Genomic DNA, 20,963 nt, shown 5'->3' with positions numbered 1-20,963 from the left:
CCTTCACAAACACTATCAAGTATTAAACTAGTTTACTCGATTACTTATTGAGACATGCAAACAAGAAGATTGATGATATTGTACATGAAGAAACCTTGACTTTGGGCTCAAGGAATAGAACAAGTAATAATGAAATCAAGGCTGTCATATAACTAAACGTGATAGCTATTTGCATGCGTATGAGCTCACATTGGAAATGTACGAGGGTGGTATGAAGTCTGAAGTCTGAACAAACAGATTAGTATAGTTTAGATGGCAGAAATTATTATTTTTTGAGCTAATTTATGTATTTGAGTATCATTTCTCACAAAGCTAGCTGTGCCTTTGTCACGTATTCATTATTTGAATATAAGCCTTGCGCATGCACAGTTGCACACAGAGCATGGGGAACAAGAACAAAAAGAATACTATATTGAAGTAAGAGTTGTATGTTCTTGAGTTGTTAAACTAATCGACATTCAAATCAACTAATAATAAAACATGTTGGTTCCCACGTCAAGTATAAGATGGATAAACTTCATGTGCTCCCTTGTTCTAATTTGTATTCTGATTTTGGGTTTGGTTACGATTCCGGCATGGCTATAGGAGGATCGGAATACATGTTTAGCCAATAAGGTCATCTGCAAAAGACAAGAAGAAAGCACGCTAGCACAGGAGGTAATTGTTCTTGGATCTGCTTACCTTCCCGGAGGTGCCGTCACGCCACAACACGATAGGGAGAAGACAGTTGTTTTCTTATTTGTTGGCCTAATGTTCTTGTTGTAACGAACTCCATCTTTCTTTTCTTACTTACTGGCAAGTATGTCATAAACCAAATAAACTACTTTATAATCTCATGCAGCACCAAATATAGTTAATATTAGTATAACTTAAGAATGCCTACATGAGTCTAGGACAGTCTTAGAAATAAAAAAAGTAATATAGTCCTGAGTACCAAACGTACACTAAAAGTGTGGACATTATGAATTCTTATGGGAAGATGATGATTAGAGTTTTGGAGTTTAGAAGCATGTTGAGTAAGTGAACAAGGTTTGTCTAGAAGACACTACTTGCCAATTCTCATTTTTCATGACTAAATTGTGTGAATTAAGAAATTAGTTCAATAAAATTACAGATAATGATTATACATATTTAATGAAAAGTCACATATACATGTTAATTTGTTTGTTGAGACTATAGTGGGACGGTAACACGTACCCTCTATCATCCCCTCACTTAGTATGTTCGCTAACGCATCAAAACAAAAAGAGCAGAGTTAAGACTAGTTACTTTTCGATACTCTTTTACATTAAATAATTAAGTTATAAAACTCAATTTTTCTCTCGATGTCGACAGCATATATAAGAATATGATCTTGTATCTTAGTATCAAAAAATCCTCTTCTCTTGCCGATCTTAATATAGCCACATTGAACAGCCCGGGTATATTGGAGCCAATTGAATTGGGTAAACTACCGAGAACGGTGTTGGTTGGAAATTGGAACGGCGATGACGACGGCGACTCTCATATGAATTTCGAATCTGAAGCAAAGAAAATGGAGTAGCGCCAATAATTGAATTGAATAGAATAAAATAATGAGAAGGATGGTCGGGTCGGGTCAGTCGGCGCCCACCACCAGTTTGTTGCCAACTTGCCATTAAAGGAAAGATTCCCTTCATACGTTTCCCCCCTTTCCCTAAAAGTCAAAAAGTCACACTGTGTGTGATTGAGATTTGTGGCAACTCGGACTCCTCCTCTTGGTTTTATTAGCGCCTGCATTACCTCATCTCCCTTTAAAATATGAGCCCAACCACACTAATAATCATTCCCAACTCCTATTTTATATAGGAAATTAGCTGTAGATCTCATGCAATTTGATGTACATAGATAATAATTCCCTATTTTATTTTATTTTTGTGACAAAATAATTCCCAATTCAATGAATAGTTTTTTCAAGGTAAATACTGCCAAAAAAAAAAAATCGAAATTAAAGAAATGAAGGTTGATAATTGAAATATTGTTACTTGGTGTCTTAACTTTTTATAAATAGAACTAGCATGATTTGCTAAAACATCTGCGGAAAAGTTGGTTTCTTTGAATTATATTATTGTTAGAAAGAATTCCTATAGTTGACGTTGTGCCTATAAGAAATGCCACAAGTTGTAAGAACTATCAGTGTTTATGAACTAAAATCATCTTTTTACTTTAAAGTTGTAAAATGAGTCATTAAAATAGTACTTTTAGTTCTCAAAGTGATAACATGAGTGGTAAATATTCTTAATTACCACATAAGTCTTTTATATAGTGGTAACATGTGTTTTCTTTTAAAAAAATAAAATATGTCCTTAAAATAGTAAAATAAGTCATTCAAGTTGTAATAAAAATTAATATATGAATAACATTGACACACCATAAAACTAAATGAAATTAGGAAATTACGCTAATACGGTGTTACCGACCGATGACGGTAACATCGATAACCGATTGATGGACCAACTAAAATCATCTTTTTACTTTAAAATTGTAAAATGAGTAATTAAAGTAGTACTTTTAGTTCTAAAAGTGATAACATGAGTGGTAAATATTCTTAATTACCATATAAGTCCTTTATATAGTGGTAACATGTGTTTTCTTTTAAAAAAATAAAATGTGTCATTAAAATAGTAAAATGAGTCATTCAAGTTGTAATAAAAATTGATATATATATATATATATATGAATAACATTGACACACCATAAAACTAAATGAAATTAGGAAATTACGCCAATACGGTGTTACCGACCGATGACGGTAACACCGATAACCGATTGATGGACCAACTTTGTGCATGTTAGTATTGTTTTAGTACCAAGCACAAAGATATGAGGCTACTATTATCCAGGAAGCCCATACAAGAAGATCTGGTCGTTGGGCTACCTGCTGTGTGACTAGTTATGTGCACCTTGAGCCCTTGAGGGAAAGCCGGAAGATTTACCAGAACAAATTTTCATTAACCAAAAGAAAAAGAACAACAAATCCCTTGTTGGTTTTGATAATTAGCAGTATACCAAAAATTCCAGATTTACAAATAAAGACACTCAAACACAACTAAGCTAAACATTCAAATACATAATTCCAATGGTCTTATTCAACATGCAGGGCTGCTTCCTTTAGCTTGGATGCTACAAAGAATTCCTCCTATTAGTTTTGTCCGTTTTGATGACCTCTCTTGACCTTCCCATAATTTTTTGGGTCTGTATTTGTTTTGTACTTCCTTATATGCTTCGAGTTGATAAGAAATTCAGATCAATTTGGCATTAGTTTGTGTAGTGGTGTTCTTCATCGCTAACATTTGGGAAGATCACTTGGAGGCGGCAGAACAGACTCGTTGGGGCCTTTGCCATTGTCCACCACGAATGCCATCTTAAGCCCCCATGTTGTGTGAACCTCAAGATGACAATGCATAAACCATACCCCTGAAAAGAAAACATGAAAAACATGGTCACATACGACGTTATGTTATATCAAAAGTTTATTCTTGCCAGACAGTTCGACATGCTATGTCCGCAAGCTACCAATGTATGTTGGATATAACTTTGAAGATGGTTTACCTGGATTATCAGCCCTGAATCTGATAGCGGTCCATCCACCTGATGGCACTCCAACTGTGTTCCTCTCGACAGGGTCAATAAGGTTGAATATTTTCGGATCAGTCTTGGAGTTGAAATTTCCCAATCCCCTCCCCACCTCAAAGAAGTTGAACCCATGAAGATGCACAGGATGGTTTTCAGGGGCAATCATTCCAGTGTCTTGTAGCACTAGCTGCACTGTAGAGTTGTAAGCAAGTCTGTAAAGCCGAGTGCCCTTCATGGTCTGCATATTCGTTGGCTGCTGCGCTCCGGTATAGTTATAAGGCATCAAAGGGTTTCCGGGGAAATCATCAGTGAAAACTCCACTTATGTTGAAGACATGTGCTTGAAGGAGTGAAATCTTTGGCATCACAAACGTGACATTGTTAAGATCCGCCACCACTCTATTACCATTGGCACAACTAGGACAAGTCTGAAGCCCAAGGCTTACGGTGAACATCAACGAGTGATCAATTTTCAATGGCACCTTAGCTGGATAGGTATCCGAATTTAGGCTGCGAAGCGACTTTGTGAAGCTTGTGGCTAGGCGTGTGGCGTTTTGAGGAGGAGGGACGGTGAGAATGGTGTTGGTGCTTGCAAGGCTGCCTCTATAGTGCAAGGTAGCAGTTGCAGTCTTGTTGTCTACAGCTACCGTCGGATTGTCCATGAAAGGCGAGGCAGCAACCAAGTACTTGCCTGTGCTACGGTCTGCTGTTAGAAGGACGTTTGTAGTTTGACCAGGGGCTATGAGAATGGTGGTGGTTTCGAAGGGTTTCGTGTACACGGCGTCCACTTCAACTACGGTTAGTTTGTGGTTGGCAACCTTGAAGAAGAGCTCATCATTCAGTGCAGCATTGATGATTCTTAGTAAGTATGTGTGGCCTGGTTGTACTGGTAATTTGTACCCTCCTGCAGGCACATCAGATCATCAGTAGATTAGTTAAAAACTTGGATGCATGCATATTGAGCATAGTAGTTTACAATTTAAATAGACTTGTGCTAATGTATGCTCTGCTTCAGTAATGCTGAAGGGCTGTACTGTCGAAGCCCAATTTTTTTTCTTTTTAGAACAATTTACCGAACATTTTAATGAAGTTTCTTAGTAATACAATATGGTGTATACCTTGTGAGGAGCAGAGTGAGAGAGGCCCTGGGTGGCCATTAATTGTGTGAGCATCAGAAACATTTGGGGCTGCTCCAGATTTCAGAGCCTCATTGATAACAGCTTCCACATCTGATTTCCACCATTCACCTGCAATTTAAACGATAAGTAATTTTAAAAGCACACCCTTGAATTGAACTGGTATATAAAGGACATGGTACTCCTAGTCTCACCTAGAATAACCACAACTTCTTTCTTGGGTGCAGGAAAGGGATATGGGACTCCCAGCTTGGGTAAGACGACCAAGGCGCCATAGACGGTAGCCCTGAGCCAGAGGATGTGTGCATGCCACCACAGTGTGCCTCTCTGGCCGGTGACGGTGAAGTTGTATACGTACTGTTGTCCAGGTTGAATTGGGCACTGAGTTATGTACGCAGGTCCATCAGCCCAGCCATTTCTCAGTTGTCTGATCCCATGCCTTTCATGCCAACATCATTAGGCATTAGAAAAACATAAGGGCAACATAATTATGAGTGATGCTAGAGAAATATAAACTTTAATCATAGCTAGGGTGCCTATTAACAACTGTCATCAATAATGATTTCTGGATGTTTTAGATTCATGTAAAATATGTGTTAAATCCGCATGTTTTAACCTATTTTTTTAAGACATTTCATCGAACGTTGTGTTGAAATCACGTACCAATGGATGCTAACGTTGTACTTGACGTGGTTGACGACCTTGACGAGGACGGTGTCATCTTCCCTGGCATATATGGTGGGTCCGGGGTACTTTCCGTTGATGGTGACGATGGGCTTGCTTGAGCACAGCCGTGAGGTTTTCTTCAGCACCACCTGAACAACCCAGGGCAGATTATAGTACGGAAGCTGTTAATAATAGATCACTTTACTGCTCAACGCTCACAGTAGTTTGGTGGCTTTCTCAACAGCACCTCCTCTTTGATTAAGCTATTCTGTTTAACTTTTTTTTTTAATCTTAAGAGCAAACTGACTTTTATTAAATTATTAAAAAATAAGTAAATTATTAAAAGATAAGCAGAGCGACTCGAAATTGTATTAAACATGTTCTTGTCGTAAACTTGTTTTCTCAACTTGTGTCTCAAATGCAACTTAATTTTTAATTAGAAAAATATGCGATTTAAGTATGTATGCTGAATTTGTAAATGAATTATATTAGATGACGTGAAACATGTGTGACTGTGAATTTATCCTAAAATTGATAAAAAGATATTAATTGTGTGTGACACATTCCAGCTTGATTGAGAAAGAACTTTGGAACAAATTTTGAAAGCTGACTAGTCACCTCATATCGAGGTTTTAGCAAGAAAATAAAGACCAAAAATAAGCCAATTCATGCAATGCATGGAAGTGATGGAACCAAAGAGGCCAACTGAGTCGCTCCTTCTATAGGCCTTGGTTTTCTTGTGCAACTGGCTTACATGCATATTGATAATGGATACTTGTTTATCTAATCAGCGTAGGCAAGAAAAGAAAAGAATCGAACAAAGAATTCGGACTTTTTAATTAGAACATGTAGATAGAAAGCTTTGACTGGACTTGTAATGGAGAAACACTCATTTCCCAGATGTACTTACATTAAACTTATAATGTCTTTCCAGGCATTCGGCTGGTGCCGGAAACAAACAACTGATACAAGCCACCAAAAGCAATGCCCGAAACCACAGCACCATCTCCATTTCTCTCTAATTCGATCGACCCCAAAAGCAAGCTCTTTGAGATCGATTCACTCTTTCGAATATTTCTATGTATTGCAGTAGCTAGGTGCTATTGATCACCAAGCCTATGAAACAATGGAAACTAAGCTGTTATATATATAAACAGGGAAACTAATATTGAGACTATAAAACCTCTGCTGCAATGTCGTTTTTGCTTAAATTTTTTGGCGGGTAGAGAGAGATGTGGAAGAGTACCTGAGAATGAAGCCCTAGCCTATACGTACCGTATAGACAACTTGAGAAATAATATATAGGAGCATGCTTGACCTTTCTAGAGTGGTGAAGAAGGTGATGGAGTTGATTATCTTGTGTATTACACAAAGTATTGTAGTAGCTATGTGTCAACTAAAACACCACCTTGGATTGGATTGAAGCCATGTAATCTAAGCAACGAGTGTAGTTGATATTGGTTAGCCACTGGTTTGGTGAACCCGTATTGGGTAAAGTACACCCAAACTCCAGCTAACAAACCAGAAAGCACTAGGAAAAAAAATGGTCAAGGAATATGACATGGAAAACGACCCACAATCTCAAACAGAATTCTTCCATTTGATCACTTGATTAATTTGGATCCATCTCTTTCGTTTTAGTTTGCATTGGTAACTTGTCATTGACTAATGAGATATATATCTATTTACATCAATGGCATGCCCCCGTTCTATATTTTGCTTTCGAACATATTATTCAATTTGTTTTTCACCAAATTAACCATTATCACTATAGATGATTTTATTTGCACCGAATGATCCATATAGAAGAAATGACCGGTTATCGTTGTTGGATTATGTTTGTGTTGCTGGAAATGAGAAGCATTCACAAATTTTCTTTTGCGAACGTTGTTTCTAGCTAGATCCACCATGATATTTTGTATTGATTTTCAGATTTAATTAGTATTGTAGGCGATACTGCGATAGTAATTAAGGAAAAAAATTAAGTCGCTAAATTATCAAACGTCTCTCTCAATCCTATCGATCATAGCTAGCTAAAAACTATCTGTTGGTCATCAACCAAATTAGTCTTCGATTCGTTAGGAAAAAGTTGTTAAGTTAGGAGAGCTTGAGCTTTTCTCACTAGCTATTTTTGGTAATATTGTCCCCTTTTGTCCAAGCGTTTTCTTTTGCTTTAATAAAACTTCTAGCACCGTCGATGTTAACCAAATTAAGTACTTGTGCGTCTAAATGAATCCAATATGGGGGGTAATTAGTGTATTGAACATGAATCATGATCCCGGTATATCTACATATGTGTGTATACGTACACCAACCCTTTTCAAAATAATGGTTTCTGCTTCCGACGACTCATCGGCAGCTTATTGGGCGACCGTGGGCGGTAACTAGGTTTTTTGTGTTGGTTTGGGCTTGTTTTTTGGCCCTCAGTTTTTAGTTGTATTTTAGTTCATGATAGTGTCTGCTCTTGCTATTTCTATCAAGAAGTAGTTGCGAACTATTCTATTTAGTTTCCTGTAATCGGATCAGATCTTAGTTGGACCGGTATAGGCTTTGTACCTTAATGAAATCCTTTCATTACCAAAAAAAATCCGAACGTACAAATTAGTTCATTAATTGTAATTCTCATTTGAAGATTGGCTCGGGTGTTTAAACAAACTAATTAGGATCAGAACGTAATTGTCATTGTGATTATAAGTTTATACTGATTAGTTAATAGAGATAATTATGGTACGACTAATCATGGTTAAACTTTCCATTACGCATGCATTTCATGATCATTGAGGAAGAACACTAGGCAGAATGTGGAAGTTGAATATTATTGTGGTGGGTAGATGATTGATACGTTGATAGCCGATGGGAGGAGATGAGATCGATGTTATCCCACAACCAATTTGTTTTCATCAGATTGTTGAGCGATAGTTATCATGGATTGCCAAATCAAGCGGAAAGTTAAAGATTGATTTTGAAGATGGGTAACAGCTCATCTAATTAAGCAACCTTTACATTGGCATGCATGAGTTCATGTATCAATCTGTTGCTGTCTATTTACAAAGGCTCTCATTCAACACTAAAAATTATGATTAAGGAAATCGACAATTAATCAGCTTAATTAATTAAGGCTCTTTTTTGTCATTTTCTAGTTTGTTGGCATCGTGATCGAAACAACCTACATTGTCATCTTTCAATATATCCGCCACGTTAATATCAATATCATTCATGAGTCCTTGGCATGAATGCTATCTAGGGTTTTCAAAAATCGCCAGTTAGGGTTTTCAAAAATGTCCCTTATTATTATTACCATTCTTTTGCAATTCAAAATTTGTGATGCATTTCATATCATGACTCAGTACTCCGTAGCCATGAGAGAAATTACAGAAGAAAAGAAGATCGAGTAAAGATGAGAATATTACATCGATCACTTCAGGTGTGGTGCAAATGGTTTTGAACTACGCAAGAAGCCAGAAATTTTTGTGTGTTTTTGAGTTGAGAACGTATCCTCCAGCTAGGGCTTTCTTCTGTACTCCAACACAAGTGCACTTGCAGTTCTCAATCAAATACTCCGCTGTGTTTATCCCTTTCGATGACGACCCTGATGATCGCCCTCCAGGCCTAGGCCAAGTATATGATCTGCACATTCATGATGTTCATAAATCGAAAGTCAGGCGACAACACAACAGGTCGAGGTTTGGATCGATATGTGAAATTGTGAATGCAATGTAGCTAGAATTCTAAGAGAAAATATACGTACTCACCCTAAATGTCCCTTGGCAAAAAGACTTCGCTTTTGCCCTATAACAACGATGTCGACCCCAAGAACTTCGCTATGATGCAAAATAGTGTTGGCTCTGTCTCTTGCAGCTTCCAATGCCACCCTCTCTATGCGCACATTTAGCTTTGGTTTTGTCCGATTGCATTCCTTCTTCATTTCTTCGAGAAAATCTTTCACGGCGGTTCCTTTTTCTAAATTAGCAGTTCCACTCCCGCTGCCGTGATCCGACGACATGGCATGGACGCCGGCATTAGCCGGCGGGATTTTGAGGAACGTATTGAGATGGAATGCGTGTATCCAGTTACTAGGATTATCGACATGAAAGAGGATCAACTCGTCGTGATCGAGCACTGAATGAGAAAGTGCGTATTGGAGAGCACTTGATGATTCTCGGTTCGGATCCGCCACCACCAATACTGTCTTTGCCGGCTCTTGCATGGTCCTATACGTACGGTTCTTGTTCCGATGTTTACGCCACCATTAACCGGAACATTTCCCCGGCGGGGGTGGAAACACCACAACTACTAGATGTCGTCACAAATATTCTATCAAAAAAAGGGCCCTGGAATGTAGGGTAGGGAAGTGACATACGATATGAAAGTGGTAATATTTTGACAAGGAGAACTAAAATGACAAAACTGGTTAGTGATTCACAGAGTTTTCTTTCTGGCCAGTGATTCAGAAATTAGCAGGTGTTTTATGCTATTATTAGATCGTCCTTGAGAACCGGTCAATTGCATGCAAAGATCTTTGTAGGAATGTAGGATACGTACACTGGTCTAATTTAATTCAAAATGTGTCATACTGTAATTTAATTGAGATCATCATACTTTTTTTTTTTGGTTGGAGAGAGAGATCATCGTACATATATCAAAGGATTTTACCGAAAATAAAATGCACCGGCCGGCCTATATGTCTCTGAGGCATTTACCGATACTCCCATAGTTAGCTTGTACGTACAAATGTGCGTATCTTTTTCATTTCTATTTTCTTAAATTCAAGAGCTCCTTTTTTTTTTTTTTTTTTTTATTCGATCCAGTTTACAACAGAGAATAAGAAAAAGGCAAGGCATGAAGAAGATTTAGCTCAGCATGTCTATATGATACGGGTAGGAGAAGAGCCTGACTGAGTATTATGCGGATCAAACGTTGTAGCGGGGCACGCCCCAGAACTTCGATCTTCTACTCTTGAGACGAAATCCGGCAGCCAGTTGCTAGCTCTGAAAACCGTTCACCTATCCGGCCATCTGTTAATTCTAGGTCAAATTAAAGTAGGTGTAAGATATGTCTTTCTCGTCCCAAGCCCTAAAAGTGCTTCCGCCCTTACTTGGAGTTGAAGTTACCGTTGATCTACATGAGTACAGTTACTGTATGTAACTAGCTATTGTCTTGTTGGAAGTAATTTTAAACCTCATCATGTATTCTGTTAGTCAATTCTTAAAAGAAATTATGCTAAGAAAAATTGAATGTTAATTAATGGGATCCTCTTCATCAGTAATATATAATACATAACATTAATGAGGCAAGAAAACAAAAATACACACATGTACAGTAGCTATGTGTGCATATATATATATATAGGTTATACAGCAGTATATATATGCATAAATGGAAAGAGTTTTGATTTGTTTTATTTTGTTTAGCCCCTTGCCGCGATTCATTGCTCTGCCCCTTTGTCATTTGCGAGACGGCGGCGGTGTTGATGGAGCCGAAGAACTTCTTGGCGTTCTTAAGGATGACTAGAGAAGCAGCAAGATGGGCAGCAGAGACGACGGAACCAACCATGATGTCGAGAATGATGATTAATGTAGAGAAAACGATAGAGGCTAGAGAGAACCCCAACTCTAGCATAGACTCAGTTTTTTGTTTTTGTTTTACTACTAATTAGTATTCTAGCTTTTAGTTGAACGAAGGGTAAACTGATAAACACTAAAAAGTATTCAGAGTTGTGAAGTTCAAAGGTGATGATCATAGTTTAACACCATGTTAACATGAACCATCTTTCCATACTTAGTTCGTGATTATACTATTTATTATTATCATGTTGAAACATATTTTGCTCCATATATATACAAAATTGTATCGAGCTCTTGGATCACAAATAGTTTTCCCTATATTGTTGTCATCCTTCATAGATTGTTCAACTGGGATATTGAAGGAAATTAAATCGAAATCACATTTAAAAGCAAGTGTCATAGAAAGAGAGAAAAAATATATAGAAATGAGGGGGTTTTAAATAAGATTTTAAACTATATTTTAACTGGATTGGTTTGCATGTTGTTGTTATATCAAAGTTAAAAGCTCCATTTAACTTGAATATTAACTCAAAGTCTAGAAAACCACCCGATATCAAATTTTCCCTTTCTTAGCATCAGATGTATAGGTAGTGTTGATATTCTATAGGGTCATTAGTGGATGGAAGAGTCATGGAACCTTATCATATAAGAAAATGATGGGTATGAACTGATTGGTTTTGTATTCGGCTATAAGTTGGAATTTGCAAGTTGTGCTGATAGAGATGGCTTGCAATGAATAACAAGCTGCAGACTTGCCTTCAATAAAATATCTGTAAGTAGCTGTATATTACAGCAACGTGATCGAGCTAGATAACCAATTTGCCCGAATGAAAATCTTCTTACTTTGACCTATTAGCTATGTACGTCTTTATCGATCATTCTGTTTAAGAATTCCACACACAAAGTGCTGGCTATTCTTTTGTTCACACTTCACTGTAATATAGAAGTCTGATTTTGTAGCTATTTTGACTAGTTTGTTGTTTTTCCATTGTTCAAATACAATATTTTAGAAGATAGATTACGTACATGCTTTTTATATAACATTATGAACCCTACTTGAAGCTGAACCAAAATTTATTATAAAGGTAAAATATTGTATAGTTCTTGTGGTTTGAAGTCGACATCTGTTTAGCCCTTATGGTTTTATTTTAATCTGAATAGTCCTTAAAGTCACGATTTTTCATCCAAATAGTCCTTATGATATTTAATTGAGAAAATTGTCGGAATAACTATTTGGATAAAAAATCATGACTTTAAGGACTATTCAGATTAAAATAAAACCATAAAGACTATTTGAATGAACAATTGTGACTTTAAGGATTGTTCAGATTAAAATAAAATCATAAGGACTAAACAGATGTCGAATTCAAACAAGAAAGACTAAACAAATTTCAATTCAATTCTTATTATAATGTGCATCTTTGATTCCGGTGATAATCTGTTACGGCCGTTTCTGAGTACTAAATTCGTTAAGCCAACAACAATAACAAAACATCTGAGAGTGATAGGCTTGATGGCATAGTTTTCAACGCTTCTCTACAGAGCATGAGAGCAATGAGCTAGTATTATAAAACGATTCAATACAGCTAGCTGAAGATGATGAAGAAGAAGGCTAAAACGGACATTGACTTCAACGAAGCTCCAACAAGAACCAGCCAAGAATGACCTAGCTTCATCCGAAGGCAGCTGACTTTAAAAGGCAGGATTTGCCTAAAGAATTTGAACCAAGGAACATCAAAACTGCCTCCGGCCTGCAGTTCAGAGAACAACTGCTTCTACATATGCCTTTGGTAAGTTAATTACTCTTAATACTCTAAATTATATATAGGCTATGTTGTATATGTTAATCCAAGTACTTTGTTCATACAACCTGGGTATGGTAAAGTTTTCTAAACCATGAATTATCTTCTTCTTTTTTGTTACATAACCATGAACTATCTTTGTGAAAGCGAGCACAATTTTGCCCAAATAAGTTCTAGATTAGTTTTTGATATTAATGGGTAGAGACGTAGAGTAGTATTGTGCTCTAACTTTAGCCAAAATATACCAAGAAAAACTTGTGGTAAAAAGCAGAAAAACCAAGATGTTAGTTCAAGTTAAGTGGTAAAAAACCATCTCCTCCTTGGTAAATTATTCATGCATGTCTCATCGGATTCACTCTGTTTTCACACCAACGAATTCAAGAGGGTAGAAAACTTGGAATCTCCACCGTCAATTTAGTGCTGACAACGCATCTTTGAATCAGAATCTGTCTTAACACTTCACGCTTCCTCGGCCAGATACAGACACAATAAAATGTGGGACCCACGTTTTTGCTCATCACTCGATCTCTATTTCAAGTCAATGATTGCCCCACAGTCCCACGCTGCTTATTTTCCTCCATGGCAGCAGCTTTGGACCAATCTACCCAACCTTTCTTGCTTTAGCTTTTCTCCAAAGCTTGAAACTTTCTCAAATCCTCATAACTTTCACACTCTCGGAATTCATGTTCTTGATTTGGTACAGAACATTTGTTGTTTTTGTTGTTGTTGCTTAATACATTTTCATACTGTAGAAACTAGAAAATTGTTACTGAAGTGAAAGATTTCTCTGTTTGATTCAGGTTCAGGGTTGTAGCTGTTTGAAGTTTGCAGCTTTGTAATCCCAGAAGCCAGAAGGGGTTTGGGGATTGACACAGTCTAAAAGCAATGGGAGAAGATGATGTGTATGCAAAAGATGGGAGGGTTGAACCCATTGCAGAAGATGATGATGTATACACCAAAGATGGGACAGTGGATTACAAAGGAGACCCAGCTAATAAAAAGGTCACAGGAACCTGGAAAGCCTGCCCTTTTATCTTAGGTACAGTTTTATTAAGATTTCGAAAATGGAATTAGTGGATATAAACATGTGGATATTTGATTTTTGGGTTTGATTTTTTATAGGGAATGAATGTTGTGAGAGATTGGCATATTATGGGATGAGCTCAAATCTGGTCATTTATTTCAAGACACGTCTGCACCAAAGCAGTGCTAGAGCAGCTAAAAGCAATTCAAATTGGAGTGGAACATGCTATCTTACTCCCTTGCTTGGAGCATTTCTGGCTGATGCCTATTTGGGAAGATATAAGACTATTGCCTCTTTCTCAATCATCTATGTCATTGTAAGCTTCCTTTGCCTTCAGTTACATATTAACTTGTTGGGAATTTGGGATATATGCATCTGACCACAGCTTGATGGAGTAAAATGATTGCATGAAAACCGTATTGAGGGCATTCCATCATGGGAGTCTTCAAGTTTGCCCTTTTAGCATTAGAATTGGATTCAGGTTTAAAATTGTAGAGACGGCCTTAATTATGACCCTCATACACACACACACACACACACACTGGAAATAAGTAAGACAACCTAAATTTTGAACAGGTTAGAGTTTTATTAGTCCTGAACTAATTGGTGGTTATATTCTTAGGGCTCGTATAAAGGGTAAACCTTTAGTGGTGCAAAAAATGGCTAATTCAAACACCTTCCCCCAGTCATTTGAGAATGTTTCTGTTGAATTTGTTTTTCTCCCTCAAATAGGCGCTTATTGATTCTGTGTTGATGTGCATAGGGGATGACCCTTTTGACATTGTCAGCATCAGTCCCAGGCATGAAGCCAACCTGTGTTTCAAAAGATGATTGCTACGCAAACAATGGACAGACTGCAGCATGCTTCATAGCGCTTTACCTTATAGCTTTGGGGACTGGTGGGATTAAGCCTTGTGTCTCATCTTATGGTGCAGACCAGTTTGATGATGATGATGAGGTTGAGAAGAAGCACAAGGGATCTTTCTTCAACTGGTTCTATTTTTCCATCAATGTTGGTGCTTTGATTGCGAGTTCTGTGCTAGTGTGGATTCAAATGAATGAAGGTTGGTCATGGGGTTTTGGCATACCAGCGGTTGCCATGGCAATTGCTGTAGTATGTTTCTTTTCGGGTACTCGGTTATATAGGAATCAGAAGCCAGGAGGTAGCCCGCTGACCCGAATAATTCAAGTGCTGGTGGCATCTGTGAGAAAATACAAAGTCAAAGTACCTGAGGACAAGTCTATTTTGTATGAGACCACTGATGCAGAGTCCGCCATCAAAGGAAGCCGCAAGCTTGATCACACAAATGAATTCAGGTTTGCTTCTGAACAGAAAAAGCTTAAGATTATTTGCTCCAGTTACAAGATTGGATTGCAGTTTTAGTCTCATTGTTTTTGGTTGTGTAATGACCTGTATTTTTATTGTTCAGCTTCTTTGACAAAGCAGCTGTTGTGGAACCAACAGACCATATAAAGGACTCGAAAGACCCATGGAGACTTGCTACAGTTACCCAAGTGGAGGAGCTAAAGTCAATCATAAGGTTACTTCCCGTTTGGGCCACTGGTATCATATTTGCTGCAGTCTACAATCAGATGAGCAACTTCTTTGTGTTGCAAGGCACTCTTATGGATCTTCATGTTGGCAAGTCCTCCTTTGAAATTCCGGCAGCGTCCCTCTCAGTTTTTGACACCCTTAGTGTCATTATATGGGTCCCAATATATGACCAACTCATTGTCCCATTTGCAAGGAAATTCACAGGTCACAGGAATGGCATAACTACACTGCAGAGAATGGGAATTGGTCTCTTCATTTCCATCTTCTCCATGGTATGTGCTGCGATTTTGGAACTCATCAGACTCAGAAAAGTTAAAGAGAACAACTACTATGATGACGAACACATGCCCATGTCAGTTTTCTGGCAATCGCCTCAGTATTTCCTCATAGGTGCTGCAGAAGTATTCACTTTCATTGGACAGTTGGATTTCTTCTATGATCAAGCACCTGATGCAATGAGAAGCTTGTGTTCTGCTCTCTCACTCTCCACTGTTGCACTTGGAAACTACTTCAACTCTCTGCTCGTGACCATTGTTACTAATGTGACCACAAAGAACAACAAGCCAGGGTGGATACCAGACAATCTGAATTACGGTCACCTTGATTATTTCTTTTGGATGTTGGCAGTGCTGAGTATTCTAAATCTCGGAGCTTTTCTCTTGATTTCCAAGTGGTACACCTATAAAAAGACGGTGGGATCTATCCGTTGATGGCTAAGAAGAAAAATGACACTGTTCCTTACAGGCTTATAGCCTTTAGTCCTTTACTTGGGGTTTGAAGATTGAACACTTGTACATAGTCTATGTAAGGAGCATTTTAGCTTGTGTATGCAATGCTTTAAGACAGCAGTGGTAAAAATTACTCCTATGGTTGTGGTCAACTGTTTATTGAGCACAAATGGTAGAAAAGAAGTGAGACACAAGTTTGTTTGATCAAGTTAAAATTTGTCTTTGTTCTCAAGTACATTCCAACATATCTACCACTCTCAAGTCTCAAGCATCAGAGTTCATGAGCATTGCTTACTGATTTTTGTGCAGTGCTCTGATGTGCTTATTTCTTGCCGGTTCAGCATTACAATACATTCACAGTACCTTTAATTCATGATTTTACCACTAAATACTATTTATGACGCCAAAGGTTTTGTTTTATTTTTTATTTTTTAAATATTTTTTTTATCAGGTGGTCAGACCATTACATTGGCAGATAATCTAATTAGAAATCATCTCCCAAACAATAGGACAGTTCGGCTTCCGGTTGTCTTGTCCTAAACGAATCCCTCCACCTCTAACATTTGGGATTTTTGTGTCTCAAAGTCGAGTTAATTTTTTTTTTTTTTTTTGGGTATTGGGATTGAGATAGCAAGCTACCTCGGTTATTTTAGCAAGTTAGTAACATACCCACCGATTTAGTATTTAGACCGATGTCCACGAGAGTGCCACATCAAAGCCATACTAATCTTTGGCGGCAGGCGCATCTCTGCTGGTCAGAAATTGGTGGAAGTTGAGACTCGAATTCTAAACATGTGGGTTTCATACTAAGCCGCTCGACCAACTTTACACTTCATGTGGTTCGAAGTTGAGTAGTTTTGCTAAGGTAGTAAACTAAAAAAGAAAATCTCTTAATTTCTATATCAAGTGCAATGGGCTTCGTCCAAAATAGGCCTAAAGAGATAACAAGCTTTTCTGTCAATTTTGTGCCCTTAAATAAGCTAACCCGTTTGAAAAAAACTGAAAAAAGATCAGAAACGCTGTTCTTCCCTCTCTGATCGCAAATGACTTGGAAGCGCTATCAGCAGGCTCAAGCAGGTAAATATCTGATTATTCCCAGCAAGCAATCAAAGCCCAAATCAAAGCTTTCTATATTTTCTCGGTTGTTTTTCTGGTTCAGCTTCTTAAGTCATGCACACCAAATGTTTGATGAAATGCTTAACTGAAAATGTCCTGAGTTTTTTGTTCTGAATATTGACATTTCAGGTTACGAGGCGGCGAAATCGTTGAATGCCCAGAAGTTCTTGAAGAAAATAGGATGCGGCAAGGAGGACTATCACTTCTGGAAGCAAATCGGCAAGGCTTTACTATGCACATACACACTGGGTGGAGCAGCTTGGCTCTACAATGAGAAATCGCCACTCGGATGGTGGACGCTGAAGCCTCTTCCCAAGGAAGAGAGAGAGCTAGCTCACTTGTATGAGCGGCGAGAGTTTCCATACCCGGGAGACGAAGAAGCAATGGAAGAGTTTGTGGCCAAAGGTGGCATGATCGGCACGACGATTGGCCCGAAAGGGTTCATTGAGACGGATAAAGATGCGCTGAACTATCAGAAGGAGCTGCAGAACAAGAAGTTTGAGCAGGAAGCGCAGAAGCTGTGGATCAGGATGAGGAATGAGGTTATTTCGGAGCTTCAAGAGAAGGGCTATGATGTTGAGTGAATGAATGTAAGGAGGTGAATTCGTGTATGATTTTGTGCAGACGTTTCAGTAATCCAGGTTGTTTATAATAATGATCGAAATTGTGGGTTTGTGGAACAAAGTTGCATGAGATTTTATCATGTTTTCGAAGTTTTTTGATTTGATGAACTGAGATGTTCAGCACCCGAAACATGTTTTCGACTTTTGGTTGAAAGGGTTAACTCGGAAAAGCTCGCCTTGGAATGTTTCTGATACAGAGTGTAGTAAAAGTTGCGACAATCTACTTGGGCTGTGTTTAAAGTTGGTTTGTTTCCCCACTCACTATTTTGGTTCTTTACAGCTTTGGGTTGAACCAGACAGAACTGTCTCTTTGCGTAAAGGCAATTATTAGGTCCCTTCTGAGGACATTGTGTGAGATACACATACATATATGCAAGATAGAAGCGCATGGCTTTTTTAAACAAACAAGCTGCATAAAACTGCTACCAAATAAAAGAACTTTATAGAGAAGCATTTCATACAAGCTTTTGCTCTCCCTTCTGAAACTGTCTTGTTTTGGGGAATACAGCAAATGTGCTGGTAGAAGGGCTTTTAGGGAAAGCTTTATATACAAGCTTTCTCATTCATGTAAATTCTTTGCTCCTTTGGGGAATAAGCAAATGAACACTTCATCTTAAGAAACCCAATGAAGAACCCTAAATTGCATTCTTATAACAAAACATGGACCAACCCAGGATTCAGAGATCAGAATCTGCAATGTATTACAGACTCTTTAAACATCATATGCAGCTACGTAAACTAGATAGTGAAAGGGAACTACAACCAAACATCCTTCTGAGAAATTAGAGAAATTTACATATAGGAAATAACATTAACTCCTGAGATCTCAATTACAGACAGATTAGACATCAAATAGGAATAGGGGTAGCGGTTTCAGATTATTGGCAATGTTAGGACTTAGGAAAGACATGTTAGGGAGAGATTTGCTCTCAAAAGAACAAGAAAGGCAACTATATATGGCTTTACAACATGACCTGATCATCATGACATCCATAGACATGGTGGTGCACCTTTACTACAACATATTCTTGGCCAAAGTCTGCAAGGAGTGGTTGTTTGGCAGCCTACTCTTCCCTGATTCACTCCTCCTATAGCTCCTCAATGGCGTCAAGTAAAACCTCAACAGGCCGTGATCAAGATTGCTCGGTGAGTATCGTGCACTTCTGTTCCTCTGCAGCGTCTTCAAGCCATTCCCTTTGCTCTCCACAGTGCTCACATTACTAAACAAACCCACCATTTTGCAGGAGTTTCTGCAGCTCACACTGTAGCTTCGAATCAGCTTCTGGCTAACAGTGGGATTGGCTTCTCCATTAGAAACCCTCCTCAGCTTCTTCCAAGACTCATCATCAACTTTCGGCTGGCTTTTCCTCTGCCCCCAGAACTTCCATCTCTTGTGCCATTTCTGCGGCTTCTGATCAACTCCATTCGACGAAACAGCACCTGCATTCCCACAAATACCTTCAATCCCAACACCACAACCACCCGCCACACCATCTTCTTCCACAGACTTTGAATTCGAAGAACTCGACTCCATCAATTCCTTCTCTGTAATCAGCACTTTCGCCCCGTAGAACAACTCCGTAGCACCACTAGAAACCAGCTTCAACTCATCCACCTCGGCCGCCATTACCCCTTTGCTATGAGCACAACTACTCGACCTCTCAAAGCTCCTCCGCCGCCTCGTCTGCGAAAAGTAGTAGTCCTTAGTCTGCGCGGAGCCTCCCGGACTCCTCTCCAAGCTCTCCAAACCCTCCTCCTCACTCATCTTCACATCCTCCACCACCGCAACCATCGGAGTCATCCTCGGGTAAGCTCTGGTGCTCAAGTACCCGTCCCACGAAGCCCGAGGCTCATCCAGCGACATCCGACCCGGATCCAGATCCGTATCGCAGGATCTCCGGCCCAATGCGTACTCTCCCACCTCCGATTGAGTCTCCCTCAGCCCCCGCCGTGTGCTCCTCTTCTCCGACCCGAAACCCTCGCTTCCGAGCTTCTTGGCCTTCTGCTTCAGGCGCCATTGCCTCACTTTGTTCGAGGCACTTTCCCAAAATGTCCCTGCGATTTCTCTCAAATCTCGGCCGTTACCCTTCTTCCTCTGCAGCTCGAGATCTATCAGCTCCTTCATCGTCTTGAACTCCGCGTCCGAAACCCTAATTTCGTCCCCATTCTCCTCCTCCTCCGGCGCCGCTTCTTTCAATTCGAAGCCATGCCCGCTCGGCTCGATCTCGAAGTTTCTGGGCAGGCCCTTGCGGTCGTCGTCGATGTTGAAAAGCTCCGAGAGAGTGTTCCGGTTCCTGACGTCGCACGACTTTCGCCGCGGAGGCTCCGGCGGGTACTCGGGTCGAGTCCCGCAGCACGATTTGCTGCGGCGGAGCTCCGAAGGCCCGGAATGCGCGGTCTGGGAAGTTGGGGGAACACCGCCTGCGGCGGTGTCGGCGGCGGAGGAGGAGGCGGAGTCGAGGCCGGCGAGGCGTTCGCTGAGGCAAGGGGCGCAGAATCCGGTGATGGGTGTGGTGGGGTGGCGGTGACAGGTGGAGCGGCGGTGGGGTTGGGGTTGGCGGTGTTGGGTCATGGCTGGCGGTGGTGGTTATAGGGCGGTGGTGGTGTGCATGATAGAAGAAAGCCAAGAAGGAAGTGAAGGAGTGAGAGTGAGAGTGAGAGTGAGTTTTGGGAAAGCGATGGAAATGGAAACCCCGGATAAACCCCCAAATTGGGGGATTTTTATGGTATCCATGACCCGACCCACTTACAAAACAAATGTTATTTTGGGAAGTTTCATTTAGTTTTTCTCTACCTGTTTGGGTATTAAATTATGCACACATTGAGATGGAGGATCTCTCTCAGAAACACAGAAGAATCCTATGAAAGCAGCCGTCAGTTTTTTATTTTTTATTTTTATTTTATTTTTTTAACCTTACAAGAAATATACAGCTAAAATTCAACAGAATTGTTAATTGAATGTGAGAGCTGAAAGTCCGAATACTTAAAAAGGTTTCGATTGTCAATTTGTCGTTATATTTTAGATACTAAAAATTATAAAAAATACAAGAATCGAGAGAGTATTCTTTCATATTACTTATTCACTGTTTCTTTTGATCGTAAAAACATAATCAAAACTCAAACTTAAACTTTAATAGTGAAACAATGTTGTACAAA

The 20,963-nt window shown here is 39.2% G+C and overlaps 5 protein-coding genes across 5 annotated transcripts; 2 read left to right on the top strand and 3 right to left on the bottom strand.

Annotated features, from left to right (window-relative positions):
- Nucleotides 1-2,985: 2,985 nt before the first annotated feature.
- LOC101313289 (laccase-4-like) lies at nucleotides 2,986-6,489 on the bottom strand. Its single transcript, XM_004294188.1, has 6 exons — nucleotides 6,306-6,489; nucleotides 5,393-5,544; nucleotides 4,924-5,168; nucleotides 4,712-4,840; nucleotides 3,571-4,497; nucleotides 2,986-3,435 (listed from the first exon to the last, which is right to left on the bottom strand). The coding sequence occupies exons 1-6, from the start codon at nucleotides 6,405-6,407 to the stop codon at nucleotides 3,305-3,307; spliced, it is 1,686 nt and encodes a 561-aa protein (XP_004294236.1). The 5' UTR covers nucleotides 6,408-6,489; the 3' UTR covers nucleotides 2,986-3,304.
- Nucleotides 6,490-8,703: 2,214 nt separating this feature from the next.
- Nucleotides 8,704-9,602, bottom strand: LOC101296649. Its single transcript, XM_004295690.1, has 2 exons — nucleotides 9,148-9,602; nucleotides 8,704-9,022 (listed from the first exon to the last, which is right to left on the bottom strand). The coding sequence occupies exons 1-2, from the start codon at nucleotides 9,600-9,602 to the stop codon at nucleotides 8,842-8,844; spliced, it is 636 nt and encodes a 211-aa protein (XP_004295738.1). The 3' UTR covers nucleotides 8,704-8,841.
- A 2,996-nt stretch (nucleotides 9,603-12,598) lies between these two features.
- On the top strand, nucleotides 12,599-16,282 carry LOC101291903 (peptide transporter PTR1-like). The gene is made up of 5 exons (XM_004294200.1): nucleotides 12,599-12,749; nucleotides 13,562-13,800; nucleotides 13,884-14,101; nucleotides 14,549-15,102; nucleotides 15,216-16,282. Exons 2-5 carry the CDS (start codon nucleotides 13,647-13,649, stop codon nucleotides 16,048-16,050), a joined length of 1,761 nt encoding a protein of 586 aa, XP_004294248.1. The 5' UTR covers nucleotides 12,599-12,749; nucleotides 13,562-13,646; the 3' UTR covers nucleotides 16,051-16,282.
- Nucleotides 16,283-16,997: 715 nt separating this feature from the next.
- On the top strand, nucleotides 16,998-17,865 carry LOC101299456. The gene is made up of 2 exons (XM_004294225.1): nucleotides 16,998-17,145; nucleotides 17,314-17,865. The coding sequence occupies exons 1-2, from the start codon at nucleotides 17,112-17,114 to the stop codon at nucleotides 17,766-17,768; spliced, it is 489 nt and encodes a 162-aa protein (XP_004294273.1). The 5' UTR covers nucleotides 16,998-17,111; the 3' UTR covers nucleotides 17,769-17,865.
- Nucleotides 17,866-18,581: 716 nt separating this feature from the next.
- On the bottom strand, nucleotides 18,582-20,379 carry LOC101296364 (UPF0503 protein At3g09070, chloroplastic-like). Its single transcript, XM_004295689.1, has one exon. It carries the CDS (start codon nucleotides 20,377-20,379, stop codon nucleotides 18,823-18,825), a length of 1,557 nt encoding a protein of 518 aa, XP_004295737.1. The 3' UTR covers nucleotides 18,582-18,822.
- Nucleotides 20,380-20,963: the final 584 nt, after the last annotated feature.

Source organism: Fragaria vesca, linkage group LG3 (genome assembly GCF_000184155.1).
Source record: "Fragaria vesca subsp. vesca linkage group LG3, FraVesHawaii_1.0, whole genome shotgun sequence".
Taxonomy (NCBI): Eukaryota; Viridiplantae; Streptophyta; class Magnoliopsida; order Rosales; family Rosaceae; genus Fragaria; species Fragaria vesca.
This window is presented reverse-complemented; position numbering and strand designations above follow the sequence as displayed.

What these genes read in the sequence shown, in the direction of transcription:
- LOC101313289 (XM_004294188.1), bottom strand. Translation starts at nt 6,407, where the DNA reads ATGGAGATGGTGCTGTGGTTTCGGGCATTGCTTTTGGTGGCTTGTATC. An exon ending in AAAGACATTATAAGTTTAAT is followed by an intron (nt 5,545 to 6,305) that starts GTAAGTACATCT and finishes TGGGTTGTTCAG; the next exon opens with GTGGTGCTGAAGAAAACCTC. An exon ending in AGAAGTTGTGGTTATTCTAG is followed by an intron (nt 4,841 to 4,923) that starts GTGAGACTAGGA and finishes TTTAAATTGCAG; the next exon opens with GTGAATGGTGGAAATCAGAT.
- LOC101296649 (XM_004295690.1), bottom strand. Translation starts at nt 9,602, where the DNA reads ATGCAAGAGCCGGCAAAGACAGTATTGGTGGTGGCGGATCCGAACCGA. An exon ending in TTTGCCAAGGGACATTTAGG is followed by an intron (nt 9,023 to 9,147) that starts GTGAGTACGTAT and finishes ATGAATGTGCAG; the next exon opens with ATCATATACTTGGCCTAGGC.
- LOC101291903 (XM_004294200.1), top strand. Translation starts at nt 13,647, where the DNA reads ATGGGAGAAGATGATGTGTATGCAAAAGATGGGAGGGTTGAACCCATT. An exon ending in TCTCAATCATCTATGTCATT is followed by an intron (nt 14,102 to 14,548) that starts GTAAGCTTCCTT and finishes TGATGTGCATAG; the next exon opens with GGGATGACCCTTTTGACATT. An exon ending in GATCACACAAATGAATTCAG is followed by an intron (nt 15,103 to 15,215) that starts GTTTGCTTCTGA and finishes TTTATTGTTCAG; the next exon opens with CTTCTTTGACAAAGCAGCTG.
- LOC101299456 (XM_004294225.1), top strand. Translation starts at nt 17,112, where the DNA reads ATGACTTGGAAGCGCTATCAGCAGGCTCAAGCAG. An exon ending in CTATCAGCAGGCTCAAGCAG is followed by an intron (nt 17,146 to 17,313) that starts GTAAATATCTGA and finishes TTGACATTTCAG; the next exon opens with GTTACGAGGCGGCGAAATCG.
- LOC101296364 (XM_004295689.1), bottom strand. Translation starts at nt 20,379, where the DNA reads ATGACCCAACACCGCCAACCCCAACCCCACCGCCGCTCCACCTGTCAC.